Below are 27,355 nucleotides of genomic sequence, written 5' to 3' on the forward strand. Positions count from 1 at the left end.
GCCCACCTGCAGGGCAGCATAGTGACTGTGGCCCCCTAGTGTGTGAGGACACAGTCATGACCTGCCCAAGAAACACTGCTGCGGGGGCACAGCTGACCGCTGGACCCGTGCTATCACAGTGCGTGGCACTGCTGCCCTGGATCTGAGAGGATACGGGGTTTCGGTCCAAGAAGTGGAACTTAAAGCCAATGAGAGGAGTTATGCCGAGGCCCTGCCTTTCTCCCTTCCTTCTCCCCTCCCCTCCCTTGCTTCTCTTTTCCTTCCTTCCTTCTTACTTTTTCAGTACTGGTCACTGAACCTAGGGCCTTGCACTGCTGGGCAAGTGCTCTGCCATTGATCTGTATTTCCAGCCCTGGGTTTGTATTTATTTATTTATTTTGGTTTTTCAAGGTAGGGTTTCACTGTAGCCCAGGCTGACCTGGAATTCACTATATAGTCTCAGGGTGGCCTCGAACTCACGGCGATCCTCCTACCTCTGCCTCCCGAGTGCTGGGATTAAAGATGTGCACTACCACGCCCGGCTCCTTGTATCTTTTTGAGACAGGTTTTCCCTCAGCTGCACAGGCTGGCCTCAAAGCCCTCTGCAGCCAGGCAAACCTGGGACTTGAAGCCGTGGTGCCTCAGCCTCCTTGCAGCAATAATTAGGCTTGTATCACCAGGACCCTTGAGATATTTTGTTTTGATTTAAAGAATTTTGAGGGCTGGGGAGATGGCTCAGTAGGCAAAGTGCTTGCTGCATAAGGACCTGGATCTCGGTCCCCAACACTGATGTAAAATGCCAGGTGTGGTGGTACGCTCCTACAGTCCACCGCTGGGGAAGTGAACATAGGCGGGTCCCCAGGGCTTGCTGGCCAGCTAGTCCACCTAAGTCTGTGAGCTCCGGGTTCAGTGAGGGCTTGTCTCAAGGAACAAAGTGGACAGCAACCCAGGCAGACACTCAGCACCAACCTCCGGCCTCCATGTGCACGCACACACATGTACACACATCCATGCAAAACCAAGAATGTTTAGAGAGGCTGGAGGCCCAGCTTCCCGTGTTCAGAATGTATGACGGGGTGCGGTTGGGATGCCACTGAGGACTGGGGATCCCTGCCATCGTTGTTCACCTCACAGCTGAGGGTGTGAGGTGTGTGCCGTGACTAAAATTCTATACGCGAACTATGGCAGGTGAGATCTTTGAGTTTTCTTAGTCTGTTTCTTTAAGAAAATTGTAATTCCTTTTACTTTTGCTGGGCCCTCTGTAACGTACGTCCCCGGGGCGTGAGGGGATGGGTAGACTGGGTTCCAAAGCCAGCCTGGGAAGGGCCCCTCAGCAAAATGCCCGCTGCTCCTGTCCTTGACACCACAGCACCCCCTAGTGAACTGCTGGAGATCTGCGAGCTCAGCCAGGAGAAGATGAGCTCTCTGTTTGAGGACAGCAATGTGTACATGCTGCATATGATGTACCAGGCCATGGGCGTGTGCTTGTACACGCAGGACTGGGAAGGAGCCCTGCGCTACGGACAGAAGATCATTAAGCCCTACAGGTGATCTTCATGGCCGCTTTGACTCTCCGGCACACAGTAGAGCCCGACCGTGTAGAGGGGCCGTGGTAGCCGTTGCTCCTCTGACCCCACATCAAGGTTCTCGGCTCGCCCTGAGCCAGGTCCGCTCGCTCACCATCCCACGGAGACACCTGGGAGGCAGAGTGAGGTTGTGCAGGGCTGATGGGGTCTGTGCCCATAGTAGCTCATTCAGGCTAGTATTAAAGCCACCAGTTTGCTTCTGGGCCCACCCACTCCTTCTTGATGACTTGGTAAGAGGGAGGGGTGCTCAGGACTCTGCTTTTTAAAAGTTTTTATTTATTAAAAGAGAGAGAGAGAGAGAAAAAAAAAGGCAAATAGGGAGAGATAGGTGTGCCAGCGCTTGAGCCACTGCAAACAAACTTGAAGCATGTACCACCTTGTGCATCTGGCTTTACGTGGATCCTGGGGAATTGAACCCGGATCCTTTGGCTTTGCAGGGAAGCGCATTAACTGTGTAGCATCTCTCCAGCTCAGGACTGTGCTTTTCCATCAGTACTCAAACGATCCTTTTCTGCCTTTCCACATTGTGGTCCTAGATCGCAGATGGTTCAACCCTGGGATCTGTGGTTGGCTATGGGTGTGCAGTGCCTCCTTCCCAGACTTGAGAAAAATAAGATGGATTTGATTTTATTTTTAGATACTTTATTATTTTTTTTTATTTGAGAGAGAGATACAGAAATAGGCAGGGAGAGAGAGAGAATGGGTGCACTAGGGCCTCCAGCCACTGCAAGCGAACTCCAGGTGCTTGTGCTCCCTTGTGCACCTGGCTTACTCCTGGGGAGTCAAATGTAGGTCCTTTGGCTTTGCAGGCAAGCGCCCTAACCACTAGGCCACCTCTCCAGCCCAAGATGGATTTTAATTAGTACTAGGAATGCCTTAGCCACAGAGAGATGACCCACCCTAGAGGGTTATCAGACTTCAGTGACAGAAAGAAGTCATGGCATTTTCATCTGCCTCTGACCAGCCCCTCAGGCCTTGTATGGATGGATCTGGTCACTGCAAGGCTCCCCAAGGCCTGCACAGCTTGCATTTATGGATTCTGCTGTGGACCAACTGGGTCATGATCACTGGGCATCAGACCTTGAAATCCCTCTATCCCAGCAGTATGCCAGTGCTTCCCACGAGTTTAAGAAGCCCTCAGATCCTCCTCAGTTCTAAAATGAAATTGGAAAGTTGGTGTCTGCTCTTAATTTCCACCAAATCCACTTGCCCCACCGTGCCTAAGACAGCCAGCAGGGGGAGCCCTGGGGAAGACAGCTCTTAAAACCTGCTCCTGGAGAGAATCTGCGAACCGTCAGAGTCTCCCTGCTCCAGGAGGACCGAGGAAGTCAGTCTTCTGGTCTCATGCACACCTTCCTCTGTGAGGTCTGCAAGTGGAGAGGGAGGCAGGCAGGCAGGCAGCGCCCCGGAGTGGGGGTCACTTGCCCCTTCCTGGAGAGCGGTTCTTCACGTGGGGGGCTGGGGGACCCAGGACTTACTCCAAGCAGTGCTACCTCCTGCCCAAGAGTTCACTCTTCTGGAAAGACATTCAGGATGAACAGGGTGGAGCAGTCTAGCCTGTAACAAGCACCTCTTAGCCATTGACACAACACATTCTAAGCCATTCTCTGGGAAGTGGCTCTTTCTTAAACAAGATCCCGTTAGACAGACTTCAGTACAAACCAGAGAGGGAGCATGAGCTGGAGGGAAGAGAGTCTAAGAGAGTGGAGGTGTTCTGCATAGGATTTTGCTAAACTAACTCATAGTGTGTACAGAAAGCTGGGTCCCTCAGACGCTGTAAATGTGCATATGTGTACGTGCATATGTTTATGTTTTAGGGTGAAATATGGGGCTGGGGAGACGGTTTAGCCATTAAAGGCTCTTTACTTGTGCCTTTAATGTGTGCCAGCTTGGGTTTAATTCCCCAGTACCCACTTACAGAGTGGTACATGTGTGTGGAGTTTGTTTGCAGTGGCAAGAAGCCCTGGGTCCATTTGCTCTCTTTCTCTCTCATAAGTAAATACATAGTTTTTCAGAGGGGGGAAATCTGTCACACTCATACAAGGAGTATTTGCCTTAAAATATGGTTATCAAGGATCTAAGGAGACAGTTCGTTTGGTAAAGTGATGGCTTTGCAAACATGAGGACTTGATTCCCCCCCCCCCCTTAAGGTAGGGTCTCACTGTGGCCCAGGCTGACCTGGAGTTCACTTGGTAGTCTGAGGCTGGCCTTGAACTCATAGCAATCCTCCTACCAATGCCTCCCAAGTGCTGGGATTAAAAGCTTGCACCACCACACCTGGCTCAAGGACTTGACTTTGACCCTTATTACCCACATAAATACCAGGCAAGTGCCCATGGATCCCAGTGCTAGGGAGGCACAGATAGGCAGACCCTGGGGCTCACTGCTAGCCAGACTGGCCTGATCAGTAAGTGCCAAGCCAATGAGAGACCCTGTCTGAAAAGGAGGCGGGTGGCATACGTGAGGATGTAACCCCCAAGGTTGTCCTCTGACCTCCGCCTGCAGGCACATACATGTGCACCCTGAACACATAGAGGGTCATACCACACACACACGTTTATGAAGACACGTTTCCAGTGTCTTATTCCGAGTATAACTGAAGTAGAAGAACCTGGCTGGGCAGAGCACTGCGCTTCGGTACACTTGTGTGGGATTTCTCCAGCTGTTCTGACGTGGCTTTACTAAAATGCACCAGCTGCAGACCGGGGACAGCATCTCTGATGGTGGCAGTACTAACCCATCCCACACTGACCAAGACTTGAAAGGCCCTGGGGCCACTGGGCAGCCTCTGACTGGCCTGTTGTCTCCTCTTCCAGTAAGCACTATCCAGTGTACTCCCTCAACGTGGCCTCCATGTGGCTGAAGCTGGGAAGACTGTACATGGGCCTGGAGAACAGAGCTGCCGGGGAGAAGGCCCTGAAGAAGGTGTGTCTTGGGTCAGGGCAGCGAGGTCCGCTTAGCACATGCCCTTGTCCTCAGGGAAGCCAGTGGCTGCAGGAGCACAGGGTGACCAGCTCTGGACCACCCTCGGCCCATGGCTTGTGGAGATACTTTCAACCCATGGGGCTTGGGGGAAGGAGCTGAGCCTGTACGTACTTCGTGTAGGCCAGGCCCTCCCATGAGGAAAGGGTGCACACCACGAGGGGCCAGGGAGGAGAGGCACCACCCCTCCCCTGTGAAGCCACAGAGGCAGGAGGCTGGGGGACCCGGGAGCAGGATTCTCCATTTGCCCCCTGGGAAGGACATTCTGATGCCTGCTCTGAAATCAAGAGCTTGGGTCTAGAGAGTTGCTTGGAGTTAGGATGGCGTGGGGCAGTCTCTGAAATGAATTTAACCATCACCACCATCACCCGTTACCCGTGACACCTGGACCCCGCTCACAATAACAAGACAGGCTTTCCAGACAGGAAGTAGACTGGTGGGCGTTACTCCAGTAGGGGTCTTCCTGAGTCGGAAGCTTTGGCTTCTCTTGAAACTAAAACATCTGCAGGGCGCGGAACAGAACCCTCACCCTCACCCCACAGCATTTGCCACCCACATTTGCTGGCACCTTCCAGGAGCTCAATGTTGCCCTTGTGTATGGTACTCTTCTTTTTTAGTTTTTGCCTTGTTTTTTGTTTATTTTGAGGTGGGGGTCTCACTGTAGCCCAGGCTGACCTGGAATTCACTATGTCATCTCAGGGTGGCCTCGAACTCACGGCGATGCTCCTACCTTTGCCTCCTGAGTGTTGGGGTTTAAAGGCGTGCGCCACCACGCCCTGCTAGACTCTTCTTGTTTTTACGTGGACTTAGTAGTGAGTGTACCCTCAGAGTCAGGCTGTTGATTTACTCCTGTAAAGAGTCTGTTTATAAATACTGCAGCCAGGGCCCGGGGAGATGACTCAGTGGGCAGAAGCACTTGCCACACAAGCATGAGGGTCTGATTGGTCCAGAGTTGATTTCCCAGCATCCACCCAAACAGGTGGCCGTGGCTCTGCTGCCAGTAACCCTCGTCCTGTGGAGACCGGAGAGTGATTGCGGCCCACGGGTCCTTCATCCTGACAGAAAACAGCGGCAGCTCCAGGTTCAGTGAGAGACTCTATCTCAAGGAAAATAAGTGGGGAAATGATAGAGGAAGCCACTTGATGTCCTTTAGCCTCCACTTGTGTGCAACAGGCACAAGTATCTGCACACACACGCATTCTCACACACACACACACAAAATCCGTAATAATGAGACCTGGAGGACTAGCCCTCCACATTGTCTAAAGCTTTCCAGTAGATTATTTGGAAACATGGGGTCAAGCCTACATCCCAGATAGAAGGCTCAGGGCCCAGCGAGGTCGAAGTACAAGTTAAACATGAAATTTTCTGTTGTCTGTCATCTCTTTGAAGTGAAGAGGGAACAGTAGCCCATCCAGTCATAACTTGGAAACTGTCCACAGGTCTAGAAACATCTAGAATAACAGGGCAAAAGAATGCCACAAAGTGAACTGCTCTGAGTCATTTATCCTAAGTGTTTTTGAAGACAGAATGTTTTACGCAGCAATGGGGAAAGGGTTGCTGGTTGGTTAGCAGATAGCCATGACTCTTTGTTAGCTGGAAGCCAGACTGCGAGAGCAGGCTTACCCGCCGAGCCTCAGCGGGTACACAGCCAGCTCGGGGTCTGCCCGGCCAGCCGCGGGGCAGGCGAGTGTCGGGCTCACCCGCCTGTGTCTCTTCCCTAGGCCGTTGCCATCATGGAAGTAGCTCACGGCAAGGATCATCCGTACATCTCTGAGATCAGACAGGAAATTGAAGGCCACTGACACCATGCAACATGTCCCGATTTCATCCAGTATGCCAGAGGGATTGGAAAGTTTCAAGTGGACACACCACTCTGGCATTTCTGCACATTCAGAATGAAAACACCTCTTGTCCCAGAGCCTCACACATGCCCTGCTTCGAGGTTGGCATTAATCTTTAACCTTAATACTCATTTCAGATGCTTCCCTTTTTGTCAGAGGTAATGGCATGGTTTCATGAATAATAATATACTTTGGGCAGATGGGGTTCTTAAAATGCAATTATTTTTTCCCTTCATGCACATTGGAATGTTGTGAATAAAGCTGGATGATAGAAGAATAAAATGAGATCATGACTTGAAGCCTGTGTTTTCTTCAGTCTGTGGGGGGGTTCACCTGGTTCCTGGTTGTGGAGCGTGGTCTCCATTCCGGGAGCCCTGCTGTCCCCCAGGAAAGGGTCAGACAGCTTCGTCCTGCAGCCACATTCACAGCTTGGTGACCATGACTACAGGTAAAAGGGGGAAGGTTCGAGGAGAAAAGCGCAGTGGCTGGTGAAGTCAGGTGACCTGGGCGCCTGGACTTCTTCCTTTCTTCTGGCTGCCGCGTTTTCCCATGCGCATGCTCTGTCTGAGAGCACCTTCCTATTCCATCAGTGGTCTGTGTGGTACTTTGCTTTTTTGTAGAGACTAGGGTAAGCTTGAGAAGAAATGTTTCTTTCCTTATCAACCCCACCTTGTGAGCAAACGCTGATCTCTACCCCACAGCCAGCGGGAATCTAGCTCGCAGGCAATGCAGCAACCATCAGTGTGTTAGCAGCCCCTGCCCGGAAGGGCCCGCACGAGCCCAGGGGCAGTGCTGTATGGCAAATTTCCTCCCATTGACAGGTGCCAACAACTAATGTCAGCTTCATCAAAAGCAGCTGGTCAGCTCCCCAGAGGAGAGGGGAGGGTCATCAGACCCCCACCTGAGATCTAGGCGGCCGTTCCCCACGCCAGCTGCATACAGAAATGCACAAGGTCCCGTGACCCGAGGCGGGGACGTGGAGTATACTCCAGTGAGATGGTGTCTCCGTGCTTTGTAAGGAAGCGCTCACCCCAAGACTTGAGGGCAGAGCATCTGTGGGGGTAATCCTGAGACAGCGAGCTCCACAGGGCTGTTTCCGTGGAGTCTCCAAGCTCTGTAAGTAAGCCCTGAACCCCACCCCCCTCCACCACAGGTTGAGGGAGACAAACATCCGCGGAGGTGATCCTGCTGTAGTGAGCCCCCCAAAGTGCTGCTTTGGGGTCTTACACTCTTGGACAGGGACAAGGAGCATCCAGAAGTGGCCACAGGGAAGTTGTCATCCAGGCTGGAAGGGGACTTCTCCGTGGTGCGGCTGCTCCAGTCCCGATGCTCTGTGAGGAAGCCCTCTTCTCGAGGCTGAGGGAGGAGCATCCAAGGAGTAATGTTGACACAGGAGTCTCCATCACAGTGTCTGCTTTGGGGCCGGAGAGATGGCTTAGTGGCTAAGGCACTTACCTGCAAAGCCAAAGGACCCAGGTTTAATTCCCCAGGACTCACGTAAGCCAGATGCAAAAGGGGACACAGTTCATTTACAATGGTTGGAGGCCCTGCTGCGCCCATTCTCTCTCTCCCTATTTTTCTATCTCAAATAAAGAACAAAAGTATCTGCTTTGGGGGTCCATATCCCTATATGCTCTGTAAGTGACCTCCCGATAAACTCACTGGTTCACTGAGTTGGTGTTGGTGTACTTGTACTTTGGTCTGCCGTCTGAGCCCTATGTTGGGTGAAGGTGTGTGTCCACATCTCCCCAGGGGGAAAGCTTCCCTCAACAGCAGGGGTATTTCTTAGCCAAGTGTCTTATGCACCATAAAGAGGACCTTCCTCATTAGGAAATAAGAGCTGGTAGCTTGACCTTCCTTCCAGCTCCGTCATGGCCACGAACAGTGAGCGCAGCGTGAGCAGCAGCTGCTCTGGCATTCCCCCTTCCCTCGGGCATGTGCAGGCATCTCAGGTGACCGCACACAGTGGGGCTGTGTGGGTAGAACGCATTCTGTCCAGTAGAGCCTAACACCACGTGTCCATCTCCTGCATTCAGAGCAATGTCTGCCTCTTCAGTTCACGTAGGAGAGTACGGCTCGGTCCTCCCCGTGGGGCTGGGAGCCTCGTGTTCCAAGAATGCTCAGTTATGGGCCAGCCTCAGTGGGTAAAGCACTCCCCACGAAGCATGAGTGCCTGAGTTCAGAGCCCATCACACACAGAAATGCTGGGCATGGTAGCGCACACTAGTCCCAGTTCTTGGGAGGTGGAGATGAGCGTGTCCCCAGAGCAGGCTGGATGGCTAGACTGGCCAATCTAAGTTCTGGGTTAAGACCCTGCCTCCCTCCATAAGCCGGAGAGAGCAATTGCGAAGAAACCTGACGTTGATTTCTGGCCACCACACACACACAGAGATGTGTGTGGGGACACATATGAACATGCACGCACATCACATGCACAAAAACTGCTCTATTTCTATGTATTCTGTGGCTAAGCTTGACTGAAGGCAAACATCTTCACCGGTTTTATAAAAGGTTGAATCAGTAAATTCAGTTAATGTGAACAGAAGTGAAAGACAATGCATCGGTCCTTTTTCCTCACCCACTGCATGCTGGAGGTGAAGTCACCACCAGCAGTGCCTTGTAAGGTCCCTTTGTCCCGTGCCCGTAGAAGGCTTCTGCGCAAACCCCCCAAGAAAGACAAAGGCAGGCTGGTCCTGCCGCAGCTCTCTAGTCTGCCTCTGCAGCTCTAGACTTCCCATTCCTTTCAGAGGCGGGCTGCGCAGGTCTATTCCTCTAAATTCTGTGTGCGCACGCAGGGGTTCCCCCCAGTTTGGCATTCTCGCGACCTGTGGCTCAGTGGCTCCTCTTAAACGTCGAACTCTGCTGATGTGTGAGCGCGTGTTGGGGGATGGATCCCAGAAATGTAATTTCAGGATGAAATACAACATTTTTAGAACAGTTTTGACTAAGTATGAATGTTTCCCTTCGGGAATAAAACTTACTGGTTTCCCTCGTAACACTTGATCACCATTGAAAGGGTTTCATCAGTCTGATGTGTGCAATGGTTTACGTGCATTTCTTAGTAAGGTTGGGCACTTTGACAAATATTCATAAGCCGTTTCTGAGCACTGATAGTGGTGAGGTGTTTTCTATACCTTTCTGACACCATTGTGTGTGGGTTTCTGACTCCTCCACTCCACGGGCACCAGCTCTGCATCCTGGGACTTGCTGGTTCTCCGGAGACCCTGTCTTTAGACACCAGTCACTGGGACATTGCCCCATTTTCTGTCAGGGCACAATTCCATCTGTGATTGGGTTGATAATTAGCTACAGAGGCTCCCATGCTCCAGGCCATCACTGGACTTACTACCTAGCTATTCCTCGTGAAGGTCACAGAGAGGCAGATGAGGAAGGTGTGGAAGAGTGTTGAGCACAGGAGCTGTTGATCTCTGGCGTTAGGGGGCGCCCTCCACAGCCCCAAAGCTGCTCGTCAGTCAGCTGCTCTCTAGATCCTATTCTTTAGGGCTGCTTTTTCCTCTTTTTAAAAAAGATTTGTTTGGTTTTTTTTTTTTTTAATTCTCTAGTCTATTTCTTTCTTACTTTCTTCTTTCTTTCTTTTCTACTTACTTGCGAAAGGGAGGCAGAGAAGTAGAGAATGGGTGCTCCAGGACCTCCAGCCATTGCAAACGAACTCCAGATACATGCACCACCTTGTGTATCTGGCTTACATGGATCTTGGGGAGTTGAACCTGGGTCCTTAGGCTTTGCAGGCAAACGCCTTAACCACTAAGTCATCTCTCAAGCCCTTAAAAACATTTTTAATTGGCAGTCTCCACACACCCTCCTCTGCCCTGCTTCCGAGCCCCCCTCCACTGAACCTCTTCTGGAGAATCCATTAAACAGACAAATTGCAATTAATCTCACTACCACAAACTGGGGTGTAGAGCTGAGTGTTGCAAGCTCCTAGTGAGAGTTCAGTCTTCGAGAGATGAGTTCCCACCCTGGAGCTCCCTGGGGCTCTGCCAAGGGTTGCTTCATTGGAGCAAAAGAAGGATGGGTGGGGGTGAGGTGAAGCAGGGGTAATGTTTACCTGGAACAAGGAACCCTATCACTTCCCCTCAAGGCTTGCCTAGCCTCTCTCCCCCCACCTTGTGCCTCCCGCCTCCAGCCCACCCCACGAGGCATTCACTGCTCAAGAAATTCCATAGGTTTTCTGAGCTGTGTGCCAGGAATCAGAAACCAAGACCAGAAATCTTTCTGGAATACCACAGTGGCCATTGCCTGTTTTGCTCTCTGTCCATATCTTGCATAACTTATGAGCTCAATGGAATATTAGGTCTTCATTATTATTGAAATTACCTTAACCCTGCTTGTCTATTTTTCATGATACTTATGAAAGAAACGTATCTTTATAGTTAAATGAATACAGCTCTTTAAATTGTATCTTCAGCCTATCTGAAATTGTTTCATAATAAGGTATCCTCTTGCACACATAATTATTTTTGGACTAGCTAGCGATTTGTGTGCTACTTGTTGAACAATTCATTTCCTTCTGCTGGTTTGAAACCATGCTGCTATGATTCCCAGAGACCTCGGTGGACTGTCCTCAGCCATTTCATCCATCCATCCATCGTGGGGCCAGCAAAAAGACTCATTCAGGGCTGGGGAGGCAGCTCAGCTGTAAGCGCACTTGCTGTGTAACCACGGAGGCCTGAGGGTCAGGCCCGTCCCCAGCGTCCTCATACAAAGCTGCGCATGACTGTGCAGGTCTGTGACCCATTCTGCGGAGAGCGGACACTGAGGGAAGTCTGAGGCTCACAGAACAGCCACACTGACTGAAATGGCAGCTGTAGTTCAGTGAGAGACTTTTCTCCAGGAAACAATGTGGAAGAATGATCCATGAAGGAAAACACCTGGCATTCTCTCTAGCCTCCAAAGTATGCATGAGGGGCACATGGATCTCACACACATGTACACACACACATACACACACAACCCAAATACTCACAAGGCTGGAGAAATGGCTCAGTGGTTAAAGGCACTTGCTTGCAAGAGAACCAACAGCCTGGGTTTGATTCCTTAGCACCCACATAAAGCCAGATGCGCAACATGGCACATGCATCTGAAGTTTACTAGTAGTGGCAGGAAGTCCTGGTATGCCCATCTCTCTCTCTCTCTGCTTGCAAATAAATAATACACAATTTTTAAAAAGCACAAAAATACGCAATTATTACTGCACTGCAAAACTTGGAAATCTTTCTGCGTTCTCTAGAAATTTTCTAACAGTTCTCCATGTCTAACCCTCCAAAATAACTTTGGAATTTTGGGGGTTTGTCCTTTACCTCCCCCCCCACACACTCTGGGACTGGTGGGTGGACTTGCCTTGCAGCCAGTGATACTCCACAGCCTACGCCCTCGATAGAGTTCACATCCACAAATGTGGCGAGTTCCTCAGTATGGCTAAGGTTTTCCTCAAAAGGGGTTTAATTCATGTAAACCCAACACATCCTTCTCAGGTCCTATGTCTTAAACCTTCTACAGCTAAGGAATATAAATGTTTTTAAAGTCATGACAAGGACGCATGTTCCTGCTTTTTGTTCATTGTAGTTTTTACATTTTTTTATATTTTATTTTTATTTTTTTATTCTTTTTCCCCCAGGCAGCATCTCTAGCACAGGATGATGTAGAACTCACTCTTTGGCTCCAGGCTGGCCTTAAACTCACGGCAATCCTCCTATCTCAGCCTCCTCGGTGCTGGGGTTAAAGGCATGTGCCACCATACCTAGCTCAATATTTTTATTTTTTGGCTTTCAAGGTGTAGGGTCTCGCTGTAGCCCATGCTCACCTGGAATTCACTATGTATTCTCAGGGCGGCCTTGAAATATTTTTATTTTTTGTTAGGGCCCCACGTTGCCCGGGTTGGCATCCAAATCACCCATTAGCTTAGAACGACCTTGTACTTCGGGTCCTCCTGCCGCAGCTCCTGAGCGCTTGGATTTCAGGCATGTATCGCCGCCTGGTTTATTTGCCATGCTGGGATTTAACCGAGCTTCATGCAAGCTAAGCAACTGCTCTACCAACTGAGTTACATGCCCACTTTCCCCTTTTCTGTTTGGTCATTTTAATGCACAGTGTGTTAATGTATATTTCTATTTTAGTGTGGTGAACTCTCTCTACCTTTCAAAAATTATTTAGAGACAAAGAGGTTTCCCAGTGGTCACAGTATGAGCTCTAAATTGTATGTTAAGAACTCTGTTTTCTTCCTTCCTTCTTTTTCTTTCTTTCTTTCTTTTTTTTCTTTGAGGTTAAGACCGGGAATGTAAGTAGGTTCAACTAATGCAAACATGTAGCACAGGAGAGCAGACTCTCTGAAAAAAAGGTTTATTGCATGTGGAATCAATAGATTATCTTTTACAAAAACAGGTTAGAACAAAGATCTCACATTTGTAAAGGCACGTATGAAACATTTTACAGCAACGACAAGGGCAGTGAGAACCATTACCTAAATAAGACTTTATAAAAACAGGTAAGAAACAGTGCAAAAATACTGTCAAAGTCAGCTGCCTACGCCTCGGAGCTGTGGGAGAAACTGGCAAGCACACGCGTATTTGCTGACGCGCAGCGGCATCTCGAGGAGCATGCATAGCTTCTCTAAGGCTTCTCATAGCATTAACTTGACAGGGAGCGCAGTGCAGTTGGCATGACTGCTGGTGTCACTCCTGTCCTCGAATCACAGCCCCTCTTCCCAGACCACAACTGCAGCGGAGCAGGAAAGAGAGTCGGCTTCCATCTCGCCGAGCAGCTGCGGACAGCGTGTTCTCGGGGTCCGAGGCCCAGCGTGGAATGCATTTCTTACAGACTAGCCCACAAAAGCCCCCCAGACCTGATGCTGCCAGTATTTACAGTCATGTTGGAAGTCTGTAGGTGTCCGGGGACTCCCCCAAGAACCCTAAGCAAACTGGCTTCTCAGCTGGGGACTTGTCTGTACACTTTCAAAATAAAATCTGTTAAATGTCAATTATTTTAAAGAATACCAAAATTCACAACATGTTACAAAAGACAGAACAAAGAAAGCATCAAAATACTGAAATAACAACAGTCCAGTGAGACAAACCAGACTCGCCCGTTAGCTGACGGACACGCACCACACAGGCTAACACTAACAGTCGTCTGCAGCGGCAAGCCCCACTCAAGAGTGTCTCCAAGCGCACTGGCTGACCTGAACGAAGGGCACACACAGAAAACCATCTCTAATGAAGGGCAACCTGGGACTGAAAGGGACAAGCTTAAAAACATTGAGGATCCCAACAGTGGCAAGAAACTTCAAAGGGACTTGCAATAAAACTTTACAGTGTTCAACTTGAAATAAAAGGGTTCCTGAGGACAGTTTTCAGTTCAGTGATGAAGGTATTTATTAGCTAGCTGCAGCCGAGGGAGGCCTGTGAGAAATGCCAAGAACACCAGACGCCTGTGCCCTGAGTCACATGGCTAACCTAAAGGAGCATTCCTGAGATGTCAGCAAAAGGTTCCGCCCTAAGGCACTGGCAGGTCCCGCTCCAGCGCCTGTGTTCTCCTCTAGACTTTTTGTCGCATGAGGTGGCATTAGTTTCCCTGAAAGAAGAGGTTGGGGAAAAAAGACTGGCTAACATAGGCGTTAGATGAATAGCTTATTCTAGATAACTTCTTATAGCTCACTTCTGGGGTGCCTGGGCAGCCCAGAGATGTGCCTGCCTTCCCCGGAGGCCAGTCTGCAGAGCAGCTCTGCTAAAAGGAACACAGTCCAGCCAGAAGCCAGGACGGGCCGGACTGTGCATGCCACCGCAGCAAATGCTGCCCCTCCGCGTCACAGCGGGTGCCCTCAGTGAGAACAAGAGCCACTGCAACCACCGTTCCCAGGGGACTGAGATCAAGCTTTCTCTTCCCTGGTACTGAGTGGCAGAAACTTCTGTCTTTGGGAAATAAAAATTAGAATTCCTGTGTGCATATTCAGTAGAGGTGTAAGTAGTAATCTTGGGGGAAAGCACGCTCCAGAGTTGACCCAAGATCAGCAAAGCCCTATGTGGAAGATGATGGCATCACAAAATGGTCCCATCTGCGCTTCTAACACAACAGGCATCTACTTCCTCCCTCCCAGTTTTTGCGCGCAGAATGTACAAGATTGCACCGAGGGTGCACCAGCAAGAACAGCTAAGGGTGGGCACAGGGCAGAGCCCTCTGCTCTCGGGCTGGGGGGGGGTGTGCATAGCAGGGCGAGGCTGCTACAGGCACACACGCCAAGCAGTCACCAAGTGCTGCCTGTGCTAAGAGGGGCCGTTCAGAGTGCAGCCCAAGGACCCGGGGATTAGCTCCGTGCTGGAGCACTGGCTTGCACGCACAAGGCCCTGGGGTCCATCCCAAGCACCTCTCTCTCTCTCTCTCTCTCCCTCTCTCCCTCAGGAACCAGGAAGAGCTAGATCCCAACACTGCAAGAAACTTCTTTCCCAAGATGTCCTCCACTGGTTTCTAATTCCAACATCCCAGAAAGGGAGGCAGGGAATATGAGATACACTGCAAGGTTCAAAATACTGCGAATCAGAGGAAACCTCCAGACTGGTCTATGGTCCCCTCCATTCCCCCGTGCACAGCTCTGCTTTGGACAAGCTTTGGGACTTTTCGGGAAGACTGCTCCTGCTGGCAGAGTGCACGGAAGAGTCACTTTCCAAGGATCGCTTGTCCCCTTCAGCCCGCCATGAGCTCCAGGCCCTCCTGCCTGGTAACTAAGTGTCCCTCAGTTGATTGACATTGACTGGTTTTTGGTTTTTCAAGATCGGGTCTCACTCCAGCCCAGGCTGGCCTAGAATTCACTTCGTAGTCTCAGGCTGGCTGTAAACTCACAGCGATCCTTCTACCTCAGCCTCCCAAGTGCTACAATGAAAAGGCATGCACCACTACATCTGGCTCCTCAATTTATTTTTAAAATGGGGAGCCTGAACAAAATTGAGCAGCAGAGGCTGACCCACCGCTACTCCTTTATGGCACCAAGCAGCACTAGCTTCTCTGGTCCGTGAGCTCCCAGGGCTGGTCCTCAGATTAATAGGGAATTCTTCAGAAATAAAATGCACTATGTTAAGCTGAGAAAGATGAGTAAAGTAGTCCGCTAGATAAAAACACTCACCTACCCAAGTTTACAATGAGAATGCAAAAGCTGAGAGGGCGGGGGCAGCACGGGCACTGACCGGACACACCGAAGCTGCTGTCTTTGGGCACACCCTCACACTCTGCCAAGCACACTGCGGCCACTTCCAACAGATGCACCAACTGACTTACGATGTTTTGCCCCTCGAGGACTTAGGGGCTTAGGTGAAGACAAAAGCACTCTGCTGCCTTGCTCAGAGATCCACCAAGATTCATGCCATCCTACAGAGATCCACTGAGATGCATGCCATCCTACAGAGCCAGCAAGTCCGTGGTCACCTGCCAACATGCAGGCCGCTGGAGAATGCTCAGCTCCCACGGAAGACCACGCCTCCTCACCTCACCGGAAGCCACTAGATGAAAACCGCAGGAGACAACAGAACAACCGTGGGGGGCACCAAAGGGCCCCTGAAGAGCCACAGCCATGACTTGCCATGTCAGGGGATGTCTTGTGCTGAGGAGCCCAGCGGAGCCACTCCTGGCACTGAGGAGAGATGAAGAGTAAACCAGCAGCAACACGGTCTGGGCAACTGTGCTCCGAGAGTTTACTCCAGAACGGCTCCGCTTTCTTGCCCACCCCCCCTCAAGTGATCGGCTCATCATCGACAAATGGAAATCAGTAACTGACCTTGCTTTCCCCGTCAGTCTGGAAGGGGAAGCGGGAAGAGGGCACACTCAGCATGTTAGCCGAGGACAACTTTGGGATCCACAGAGAATGCCTGGGCTGAGGTCAGCTGGCGTGGACCAACAAGCTACCCCATCAAGAAGGGACAACTGAAAATCCCCCAGCAGTATGTCCACTGCCAGCCCAGCCTAGCCCCATGAATGGTGCACTGTGACCTGTGCCGCGAGATGGCCACTCGCCTAGCAGGGCAAGCCAGGGTCACAAGGAACCAGTTGCCCGCTGCCCACTTGTACCCACTAGCCCTTACTTGGAGAAAAGACACACCATGTTGGGATCTATACTGCAAGGGGAAGAAACAGATTGAGGGCATCAGTCGGTTATATAGGCTTCTGTATTCATAAACGACATCCTCAATGACTAGAAATTCAGCATGGACTAATTTATATTAAGTTAGAAAAGTGCTTAGCTGCTTAAGAAATGCTGACCTCCTCTATACAGTGGAGTTTATTAACTGAAGGGAAAACAAGCCAGGTAGGAGAAAGGCTGTACAGGAGGTGGTGGTTTAGCCCCATAGGACCCCCTAGAAGTCTACTACACCCCCTGTCCAGGCCGGCTGAGGAGGCCAGAGATAGTCTGAGACTCAGGAAAACGATGACAGATTTGTACCCAAAGCATAATTCTCTTTCTCAATCCATAACCACAGAGGACACTAAATTCTCTCGGCGCTAGCTGATTAAATTGAAAGCTCATCACTCAATACATATTCTATGCGCGACAGCTCACCTTCCCTGATCATGTGGCTCCCTTCCAGATGAGGACAGGGACTCATTTGTCTTCACTCTTATAAATCAATCAAGGTTTGACAGCCCTGTCTCAAGGCCTCCTCTACTTTCTATCCAGGGGATGCCCAGGCGCAGCTGTGAGGACCACCTGTGCACGCGCCGGGGGTCCTGCTCCAAAGCGGGATCTCCTCAGAGACCAAACAGCTCAGTGGGGCACACCTTGGCCTTGCCAGTAACCGCACCCGACCTGTCCTACCGCCAGAGCGAAGAGCTCATATTCAGCAGCCAGGACTCAGGCCACAGAGAGCAAGGACCAAGCTTTAGGGCCCCATATGCAAATGAGCACAATGGAAGAAGGCATTACAACGGGAATACTTCGAACCCGGGCCAAGAAATGGCCAACTGCTTTGCAGTGGCATAGGATCTTTTCTTTCCTCCACTTTTAATTTTCTCCCACTTCATATCCAAACTGTGGCAATACGTCGTGACGGCTCCAGCTTCAGACTTGATCCATGGTCAGGAAGCTGCTCCAAAGGCTCTAACTAGATAACTAATTTAATACACTGTGCTTCAAGGTTTATTCCTTGGCGCGCTTCCCGGGGATAAAGCATCTCTGGGCAATTACTATGCAGATGCCACTGGAAGGACTTTGAATGGCTGCTGACAGTTTACTAGGAGGTCGTGGGCAGCTTTGGAGATGGGAAAGTGATATGAAACATGCTCAGGAACCAAAAGCAGTGGTGTTTAAAATGAAATGCTGGCGGGGGGGGGGGGGGGCGGCTTAGAAATGTTTTCCTCGGGGCTTCAATACAAACATTGGCTAGGAAGTTGGATATTAAACCTACTTCCACCTTGTGCGTGGATGTATGACGATTTTGCTGGCATAGGTAGGAACAGTGCATGCATAAAAGGAGGCCTGTGAGAGATGAACTCAAAAAGACCTCAGATGTATTGGTGCCCACAGCAGACATTCTCCCACACAGAGACATAGAGACAAAAGGCAAGCGCTGACGTCCTTCATCACACGGTAGACCCGTAGACAGAACCAACGACTCAAATGTCCCGAAGACAAAAGCCTCCGGGAAAAGGAAGGCCGCTCTGCCTCCCCCAGTGATGAGATTCTCGGCTCCTCAGAAGAAGCCGGGTCCGAACCTACGACAAAGCTCAGTTGCAGTTTCAGACCCTGGCGGGGGAGGGGAGCTCTCCATCGTGGGACAGAGTCCACTTATGCAGTCCTCGCATGACCCCCCCCCCCCCGCACCAGCACTGCCAGAGAGGAAGCAGGCTGACCATCTCCCACAGGGGCCTCCGGAGAACCCGCTTCCACGGGCACCTAGGAGCCAGCATGAGGGGAGAAGAAGTCACCCAGGCACTCTCCTTCTGGTTGGTACGATGCCACTCTGTTGTCTCAGCTTAGAGAAAAATCAACATACACACAGCAGTAAAGACTTGGACGGCCTGCATGGTCAGTTCAACAAAACCACAATCGAGAAGTTACCCTCGGGGGCTTGGGGATGGCTCAGTGGTTAAAGGCGCTTGCTTGCAAAGCCTCCCAGCCCAGGCTCAATTTCCCAAGACACATGCAAAGCCAGATACACAAAGTGGCGCATGCATCTGGAGCTCGTTTGTAGTGACAGGAGGCCCTGGTGTGTGCATATTCACTTATTCATCACATTCTCTCTCTCTGTCTCTCAATCTTTGTTTCTCATACACAAATAGGTAAAATAAAAAATTTTTCTAAATTAAAATTCCTACTCAGGAAAACTAGATATAGGAAACTTAGCTTCAAAGTGAGGCTAGTTTACAAGTAACTGAGCAGTGGGTGAGTTAGTTATGTAGAGAAAAGAAGGAAAACGGTGGTGGGTGGGGGATCCGCAAAAGGCATTTTCTGCCTTTGTTCATCAAGAGGACAGTGGCCAGCGTGGCAGGGGTGGCAGACACACTCACCTATAAGCCCAGCACTTGGGAAGTGAAGGAGCGAAAGTTCAAGGTCCTCCTTGGCTACATATCAAGTTTGAGGCCAGAAAACAAAACAAGAGGCCCTAAGTGGTCAACTCTGCTGTCGGCAGCCAAAGCCTGCGGATAAACAGCACAGCGGGGACACACAGTGGCCAGGGCCAGGGCCCAGTGACGCCTTTATAACCTTTCTAATGACTCACTGGTGGGCAGAAGCCTCGTCTACAGGTCCCCATCCATGACATTACATTCCACACATCTCCACAGAACTGTTATCGCCCTCCTCCATCATTCCCTTTCCACCCCGGTTATTCTACCTTCACCGGGCAAGCAGCAGAGCTGGACAGAGAGAGGGCTGCACCAGGGCCTCACCGCCAGCAGCCTGGGGTCTGGGAGAAACACAGGAAGACGTAGCAGAGACCGGCACAGACCTAAAGGTGCCACCACGGCCGGCAGCTCTAACAAGGGCTCCAGGAGAGGGGAGCAGGAGAAATCACCGAGAGTGAGGGCAGACAAAGGGGAGAGGAAAGCGACTACGCAGCAAGGCTCATGAAGCCACGATGTCGGAGAAGAGCATTTTCTCCTTCAAGGAAAGGGCTTCAGCTCTGTTCCTTATATTTCAAGATGAATTCTTTTTCTTGCCATTTTTGACTAGAAACTCACAAGCTGATGAGTTTCAGGGTGCATGACCAGGCTGGCTGCAACTTCACTAGAGATGGCCCTTCTGCGTTCTCTCTATCCCCACAACGTCTCACAGACAACCTTCCTACTGATGGCTTAACTTGCAGATCAGTCAACATGTGGTTCAAACAAAAAGAACTGTATTATTGTGAAAACTGCATTATAATATTCACAAAAGTTATTCCAAAGAGGAAAAAAAATAAATTATCTCATATAAAATAATACATAATGCTTGGAACTCTGGCTCCTGTCCGCTGTCAGCCATCCGCCCCCGCTGGGGAGCAGACGTTGTCCGTGGGTGACGACGCTGCCACCTGCATGATGGAGCTGGATCCGGGAGATTAGATGAGTCTGGAGCTCTGGAGGAACTGGAGGAGGACTTGGTAGACAAACTTGTACTGCGTGATGGTCTGGATCATAAACATCCTCTGCTCCCTGAGGAGCCTCAGCATCGTGGGCACTTCCACCTTCTGTGAGGCAAGAGACAGGGAGAACTGCTCAGTCACACACTCACCTCCTCACCACGTCCCCCTTGGCATCGTGGGCACTTCCACCTTCTGTGAGGCAAGAGACAGGGAGGACTGCTCAGTCACACACTCACCTCCTCGCCACCTCCCCCTTGGCATCGTGGGCACTTCCACCTTCGCCAAGGCAAGAAGCAGGGTGCATGTGCTGAGATAGGGTGCTCACCTCCTCACTCTCTCCACCAAAGCCTTCACCCACCTCCCATGCCTACCAACAAATGGAGGTTTAAGCCCTCAAACTGTAACAGCAACTGGGGAGCCCAGCCCCCAGGGGCCACTGGTGTGGTATTTTAACGACAGGCAAGTCGGCTGGAGCCAACTGCTACCAAGTAATTCCATCACACCTAGTGAGGGGACTTAAGGCAACGTGGGTCTCACTTCTTCATCTGTCACATAAAGAACATAATTTTCTTGGGAACCTTTCTTCATTATCGGCACAAGTGTAAACTGGTGCAGCCACTACAGAAATCAGCGTGGAGGCATCTCAAATAAAAAAAGCAGAATTACATGACCAAGTAATTTCACTCCGGGGTATACACTCAAAGGATGACACATTCTACCAAAGAGACACTGCATGTCAATGTTCACTGTCGCTCTGCTAACATCGACAAAATGCAATCAGCCTAGGTGTCCATCAGCAGGTGAGCTGACAAGGAAAATGGGGTGCATTTACACAATGAAAATTTTCAGCAATGAAGAAATATGAAACTCGCATGAATATATTTTATTAAGTTAGGTAATCCAGGCTCAGGAAGATCAACATTGCTTATTCCCTTTCATATGGAGATCCTAGCTTCTAATAGTTAAACATCTGCATTTAGTTGGGATCAAGTGTGGGTTAGAGGCCAGGACACTAGAAAGGAGCCTGTGATGGGGAAGAAAGGCTTGAAGGGAGGTGGGGGTGGGTGGCAAGGCCGGGAGCCGTATGACAGTGGAGGGGAAATGATACACAGAGAGGAGGAGAACGAACCAAAACTAAGTAAGCACGAAGTCATAAGAAAACCTCACACTTTGTAAAGTTAATAAAAGAAAAAGAAAAATAAACTTGCTTTCCTCAAACACTGCGGTCTTGCCCAGGTTAGGCACACACGCTCACCAGTACCACAGGGTGACTAAGAGCATCTTCCTGGCAGGAGAAAACAATGAATGGGATGGGCATGAAGCGCTTAGTGCTAATTAGGGACAACTCGTGTTAGTTCATGCTGTCCATGCGATGTGCTCACTTGGCTTCGCCCTACTTCCCAGGAAGGCTGTAGTTGACAGCAAGACACGTAAGTGGCGACCCCTGCAGGAGGAGATGCTCAAGTGCAAGCCTTTAAAATGTTTCGAGACAGTCTGAGCCCTAGCGGGTTTTGCAGTGAAGGGATTTAATTAAACACAGCTTGAGTATTAAGCAAGACTGCCTGTGTGTGAATTCCTAGATAAAAGAGTTCCCTTGGATGGAAGGAAGTTAATATCCTGGGTGCTTGGTGCTTGGATAAACTTCAGCTGCCCCTAGAGTCTCCTGAACCCTACTATGTCCATCCTCCAGGACAGGCTGGGCCTGCATGGTGCCTTGGCCATGTAACCGCTGCTCCAGAAACTCAGCCCAGGACACGTGGCTCCCAGGAGGCAGGCATTAAGACCACAGAACAGGAACTCAGATGCATGCCTTCCTGTGACCTTCAAACCTTGAAAACAACCCCGCCCTGGCTATGCTCCGGCAGGGCCACGCTCAGCATTCAGTCATTCTTCTAAAACCCAGCCGGAGGGAAAACCAAGTTCCTGGGTAGTAAGAAGCCAAACAAAGGTACGTGGATCCTCCAATTATTGGTCCAAAAAAAAATTGCTTAGGTTAGGATCAGGATTATAAGCTTTGGATGATAACAAGTGAGAAGGGCTCTCCCTGTTACCCTCCATGGTGAGCAGTCACGACCTGCAACCTGAGGACGCTCTGAATGGAAGACACCAGCACGCCTTCTCTCCCCAGCCCTGTGGGCCAGGACAGAGGCAGGGCCCACGTATTTCTAAGGCCGCGCTCTGTCCGCTGAACCCCAGCCCTGCACCTGACTGCCTGTGCGGTGGGGACTTCCTCACCTGGGACTCCACCTCCCTCTGTGGCATCGGCGCTGTGGCCTCGCACCGTCATGGTGAAGGCCACTTGAGTTGGTCCTGCAAGGCTCTTGGGACAGTGACGTTTCTTAGTAAATGTAGGAAGTTAGCTATTTCTCTTCTTTTTTGCTTGAAACAAGGTACCATTATGCAGCTGGGGAAACTCGCTCTGTAGTCCAGGCTAGCCTTAACTTCATGGTGATCCTCCCGCCTCAACCTCCTAGGTTTACAGGTGTGTGCCATCATGCCCAGTTTAAGTAAGCGATTTCTCTTATTGGCATCTTATCACCTCCATCTCTACTCCTGCTGCTGCCGCCTTCTCTACCTGCTGCTCTATCCCACCTCTTCCTGCAGCACCCGCACCACCCCCATCCCAGTGGCCTGGAAGATCTGGCCCACGAGACACTGGATTTCCTGATATGGCTAAGTTTGGGGACTAAGCAAAGAAGATGCCCCTTGTCTTAGGGCCACAGGCTCTGCTGTTAATGGCCTTCAGCCCAGGTCAAGCCAAGACAGTGGGCACCTGCTCACTCCTGCTGAAGGGCATCTCGTGCCCTCACCCCATGAGGGAGAGAAGTTACAGTGGAACCGTGATCTCCACGGCTGCCGAGAGCACGGCCCTTGTTAGCTCGAGCTGGGGCGGGAGCTGCTCTCCAGGACACAAGCACTTCCTGGCTTGCGCGCGCGGGGCAGGCAGGCATTGCCACGGACACTGCGGACCCCGGCAGGCACCCCGGAGCACGCTGGGAGAGTCGCGACAGCCGCCAGCTTTATCCTCACAGCTCCCGACCTCACTAGAAGCATCTTCCTTCACAGTTTACGCTCAACTTTTCTATTGAGAATGAGACTAAAAGGAAAAAGTCCAGGACACAGAAAAGCCACACAAAAAAGTGACAGACTGACAACATGCTAATTCCACCTGTCAGAAAAGGCGGGTTAAGTGTGAATAGGAGAAAAATGGAACACATGGTTTCATACCTAATTGTCAAAAATCCTCGTTAAGAGCTGGAGAGATGGCTCAGTGGTTAAGGTGTTTGCCCGTAAAGCCTAAGGACCCACGTTGAAGTCCCCAGTACCCATGTGAAGCCAGATGCACAATGTGTTGCATGCATCTGGAGTTCTTTTGCAGTGGCTAGATGCCCTGTTGAATACATTCCCTCCCTCCCTCCTCTCTCTCTCTCTCAAATAAATAAAAAATAAGTTATTTAAAAAACTCTTTGTTTACTGAACAAACTAAACATATCCACTCTTTTCCTGAAGCAGGGGCACAATCTGAATACCCAGGCTTGAAATATCATCAGAACAAATTTTCCCCGACCATCTACCAATAGCAATTATGGGAAAGCGGACAGATAGAGCTGGCTATATTTGTGCTGAGGGAAAGGAAATGAAATGCATGAGTCATCTTGCTCTCTTTGCGTATCAATAGGGACGGGAGTTCTTTTAGGACTGACCACATACCAGCAAAGAATGTTCTGGCATGCAGCTGGGCACTGGGAGACTACTATGTTTGCACATGCCATGGGGAAGTTAACCACTCTGAGATTCACTGAGCCCATGGGAGGACCTGCTGGCAGAGTTCCTCACTCCACACACGCTGGCCCTGACACACACAGCCTATGTCATACTGCACCAACAGCGTGGTGGGCAATGGACCTCCTGTCACTATCTCATGGAGGGACCCTCAACCCTTAGTGGGTTCCGAAAGAGCTCAAAGCTTTCATGCCCAACAAGGTGGCAGAGGAAGGGGTGCAGATGGAACAGAGAGAGGGAAAAGACACTGGAGAAGGCTGGGGATAACAGTGAAGGAAGATGCTTCTAGTGAGGTCAGTAGCCTTCGCCGGAGCCCACTGCACAGTCAGCATAAGTTCCAACATGCTCAAGACCTGGGACATGGATCCTGCTTCATCTTATTCCACCTTGCCAGCCTAGGAGCACTGGGACTTGGCAGAGGTACCACTTAGTAGAAATTTCTAGACACTTCCAGTAGTGACAAGGCATAGGAAAGCAAACAAAAAGCCAATGTGGCCCGGCGTAGTGGTACACACTTGCAATCCCAGCACTCATGAGGCAGGAGGATCATGAGCTTAAGACCAGCTTAGGCTACACAGGGAAACCTTATCTAAAAAACAACAATAACAATAATGAAATGGACAAATAAATCAAAACAAACAAAAAAAGAAATCCACAGTAAGCAAAAGAAAACAAAAACCAGAAAAGAAGAAATTTAGCATTCCCTGATACTGAAAACCTACAACAAGGGTATTCATGAACCCTAGGGGTGTAACGTCTGCTGGTATCTGGCTAAAGTATATACTATGCTCACCGAACTGCCCACTAAGCACTTCTCTCAATGTTCATACCCATATATTAATGCTACTCTTACTTTTGGTTAGAGAACCTTCTCTTCTCAGATGGCAATGACCTTGGGATGACTTAGGAGGTACGATGGTGCTGAGAAGAAGTGACAGAGGAGTGCTCGGCACTGAAATATCTCTGTCACACCTTCCAAGGCTCAGGGTCTATTGCGGAAGAGGTGGCAGAAAGAATGTAAGAGCCAAAGGAAGGGTAGGACTCCTTACAACATGGTCTCCCCAGACACAAAATGGCCTGGATATCCAGGACCTCACAGTGCCTGACACTACCTACATAAGACCATCATAGCAGGAAGAAACGATCATGACATTAAAATAAAATAGAGACTGACTGAGAGGGGGAGGGGATATGATGGAGAGTGGAGTTTCAAAGGGGAAAGTGAGGGGAGGGAGGGCATTACCATGGGATATCATTTACAATCATGGAAGTTGTCAATTAAAAAAAAGAAATTAAAAACAAAAGGAAATTCAATGTTAAAGTAGTCATAAAAATAACAGGAAAGGTACTGGTGAGACAGCTTGCTTAAGGTGCTTGCCTGCAAAGCCAAAGGACCCAGGTTCAATTCCCCAGTACCCACATAAGCCAGAGGCACAAGGTAGCATGTGCGTCTGGAGTTTATTTGCAGTGGCTGGAGGCCCTGGAGCACCCATTCTCTCTCTGCCTCTGTGGAGATGGAGGGAGGACGGGACATCACTAGGACTTACTGCTACACCACCGCTGTCAGCCATGCAGAGCTAGGTAAGCCACTTAATTGTTCCTGGGCCTAAGTTTTCTCATCTGTGTTTGGCTCCTTCATGAGGCAGAAATAAGGATCAACTGAAAAAAAAATGAAAGCTATTTATTAATCTTACAGTGTAGGCCCAGGAAGCTCAGGTAGGGATTACATGACAGGTTCTGACACTGTCTCAGAAAAGAATAAAAAGATGGGCTGGAGCGATGGCTTAGAGAAAAAGGCACTTGCTTAGGAGGCCTAAGGGCCCAGGTTCGATTCCCCAATTGCCACATAAGCATACGAGGGTGTGGGGGCACATGCATCTGGAGTTGGTTTGCAGTGGCTCTATAGAGGTCCTGACGTGTTCACTCTCTATATGTCTTTTTCTCTACCTCTTTCTTTCAAATAAATTAATTAATTAAAAAAAAAAAAGAACAAAAACAGAGGTCGAGGATGTAGCTCATTGGCAGAGCACTTTCCCAGAATGTGCAAGGTCCTGAAAAAGTCAAACAAAACTTACAACCATATACAGCCTTCTGGAAATACAGACCAAAGGAATGCGCTTTCATCTCTGAGTTGGGGGGGGGGGGGAGTTCCATTCTTAGAGTAACTCCCAAACTAGAATACCACACGCCTAGTGCGCGAGCTCAGCAGCCACTTCTCCAGGGGCAAAGCTGGGGCCAGCCAGGGCAAACAGCACTGCAGCTGGCGGCAATGCCCACACTGCTCGGTTGTGCCACACACTGACACGGCGGACGCGAGCAAATGCCACCGCGTGAGAACCACGCCCCACGCAGACACAGGCTCACTCTGGGCGTGGGTGGAGACAAAGCTAAAGACAAGACACACCTGAACTACACTGTGACAAACAACTCACCATGGGAAGTAACCCCCAAGGGAGCCCGCCTGTACTTCTAGAAGGGCTGTCAGATTTCCTGACCGTTCTCGCGTGCTCTTCTTTCTTTGTGTTGTGGATTTCAACTAGGAGCCCCGGGTCAGCAGAGAGGTAACCGAGCTTGGGGAAGGTGGCCCTGGCAAGGCTTCGTCACCCAAGGGGAGCCCTCAGAGAGGCCCACGAGGAGGAGGAGGAGCACTCACCTCATTATGCTCCAGACAGTAGATCATGAGCTCGGAGAGAATGACCACACCAGTCCTTCCCACCCCCGCGCTGCAGTGGACCACGATGGGCGGGTGCCGGCTCTTGGTGCCTTCCAGCATGCTGTTGGTGTGGCGCCGGACCGACTGGATCTCCTCCAAGTAGGCTGCAGGACAGAATGCAAGTCTTGTCACGCAAGTGTCACCCAGTTTGGCATACAAGGGTGGGGGGCATCGGGGCGGATGGTGATTCTTTTTTTTTTTTTTAATTTTTATTTTATTTATTTATTTGAGAGTGACAGACACAGAGAGAAGGACAGATAGAGGGAGAGAGAGAGAATGGGCACGCCAGGGCCTCCAGCCTCTGCAAACGAACTCCAGATGCGTGTGCCCCCTTGTGCATCTGGCTAACGTGGGACCTAGGGAACTGAGCCTCGAACCGGGGTCCTTAGGCTTCACAGGCAAGCGTTTAACCGCTAAGCCATCTCTCCAGCCAGTGGTGATTCTTTTTTGAAGATGATATCAATTTACAATTCTTATAAGACGTTAATTCTTTGGCTGTAACATCCTGGATCTAGAAGGGACCATCTGGGAGTCAATTAGTCCATGGGAGAATTTGTTCTTTAAATTAAATAGCTCTTTTTTAAAAATTAAATTGTTTCCCCTCTGCAAATCCCTAAGTCCCCCAAGCAGATGATTCTAGACATTACTTACAGCAATTCCTACTATTAGCAGACTGGGATCAGAACAGCCGCTAAGTCCCCTTGAAACGTCCGCCTGTCGGAGCCAATTTCTGGTGGAGAGAGAGCAGCCATCTGCCCCCTGGCCCCTTCCCCTCACCAGAGTGAATGTCAACCAAGGCTTAACTTCATTTTCGGATGTAAAATAGAGAGGAATCTGCTTTTCAGCATGGACTCAAGATGTGCTCTGTTCTAGAAGCAGCATGCCTGAGGGGCAGAGGGGTCAAGG

At 50.3% G+C, this 27,355-nt stretch overlaps 2 protein-coding genes across 5 annotated transcripts in view; one reads left to right on the top strand and one right to left on the bottom strand.

The window, feature by feature from the left end:
• Smyd2 (SET and MYND domain containing 2) overlaps nt 1-6,690 on the top strand; it is a 55,606-nt gene extending 48,916 nt beyond the window's left edge. For both annotated transcript variants that reach the window (XM_045141126.1, XM_045141127.1), the window contains exons 10-12: nt 1,352-1,526; nt 4,382-4,490; nt 6,272-6,690. In XM_045141126.1, coding sequence (XP_044997061.1) covers nt 1,352-1,526; nt 4,382-4,490; nt 6,272-6,352 — 365 coding nt within the window. In that variant the 3' untranslated portion in view covers nt 6,353-6,690. The remainder of the gene's footprint in view (nt 1-1,351; nt 1,527-4,381; nt 4,491-6,271) is intronic.
• Nucleotides 6,691-12,735: 6,045 nt separating this feature from the next.
• Ptpn14 (protein tyrosine phosphatase non-receptor type 14) overlaps nt 12,736-27,355 on the bottom strand; it is a 195,716-nt gene continuing 181,096 nt past the window's right edge. For all 3 annotated transcript variants that reach the window (XM_045153649.1, XM_045153646.1, XM_045153642.1), the window contains exons 18-19: nt 26,390-26,553; nt 12,736-20,058 (exon numbers count right to left, since the gene is read on the bottom strand). In XM_045153649.1, coding sequence (XP_045009584.1) covers nt 19,930-20,058; nt 26,390-26,553 — 293 coding nt within the window. In that variant the 3' untranslated portion in view covers nt 12,736-19,929. The remainder of the gene's footprint in view (nt 20,059-26,389; nt 26,554-27,355) is intronic.

The sequence above is a fragment of the Jaculus jaculus genome, chromosome 1 (genome assembly GCF_020740685.1).
Source record: "Jaculus jaculus isolate mJacJac1 chromosome 1, mJacJac1.mat.Y.cur, whole genome shotgun sequence".
Taxonomy (NCBI): domain Eukaryota; kingdom Metazoa; phylum Chordata; class Mammalia; order Rodentia; family Dipodidae; genus Jaculus; species Jaculus jaculus.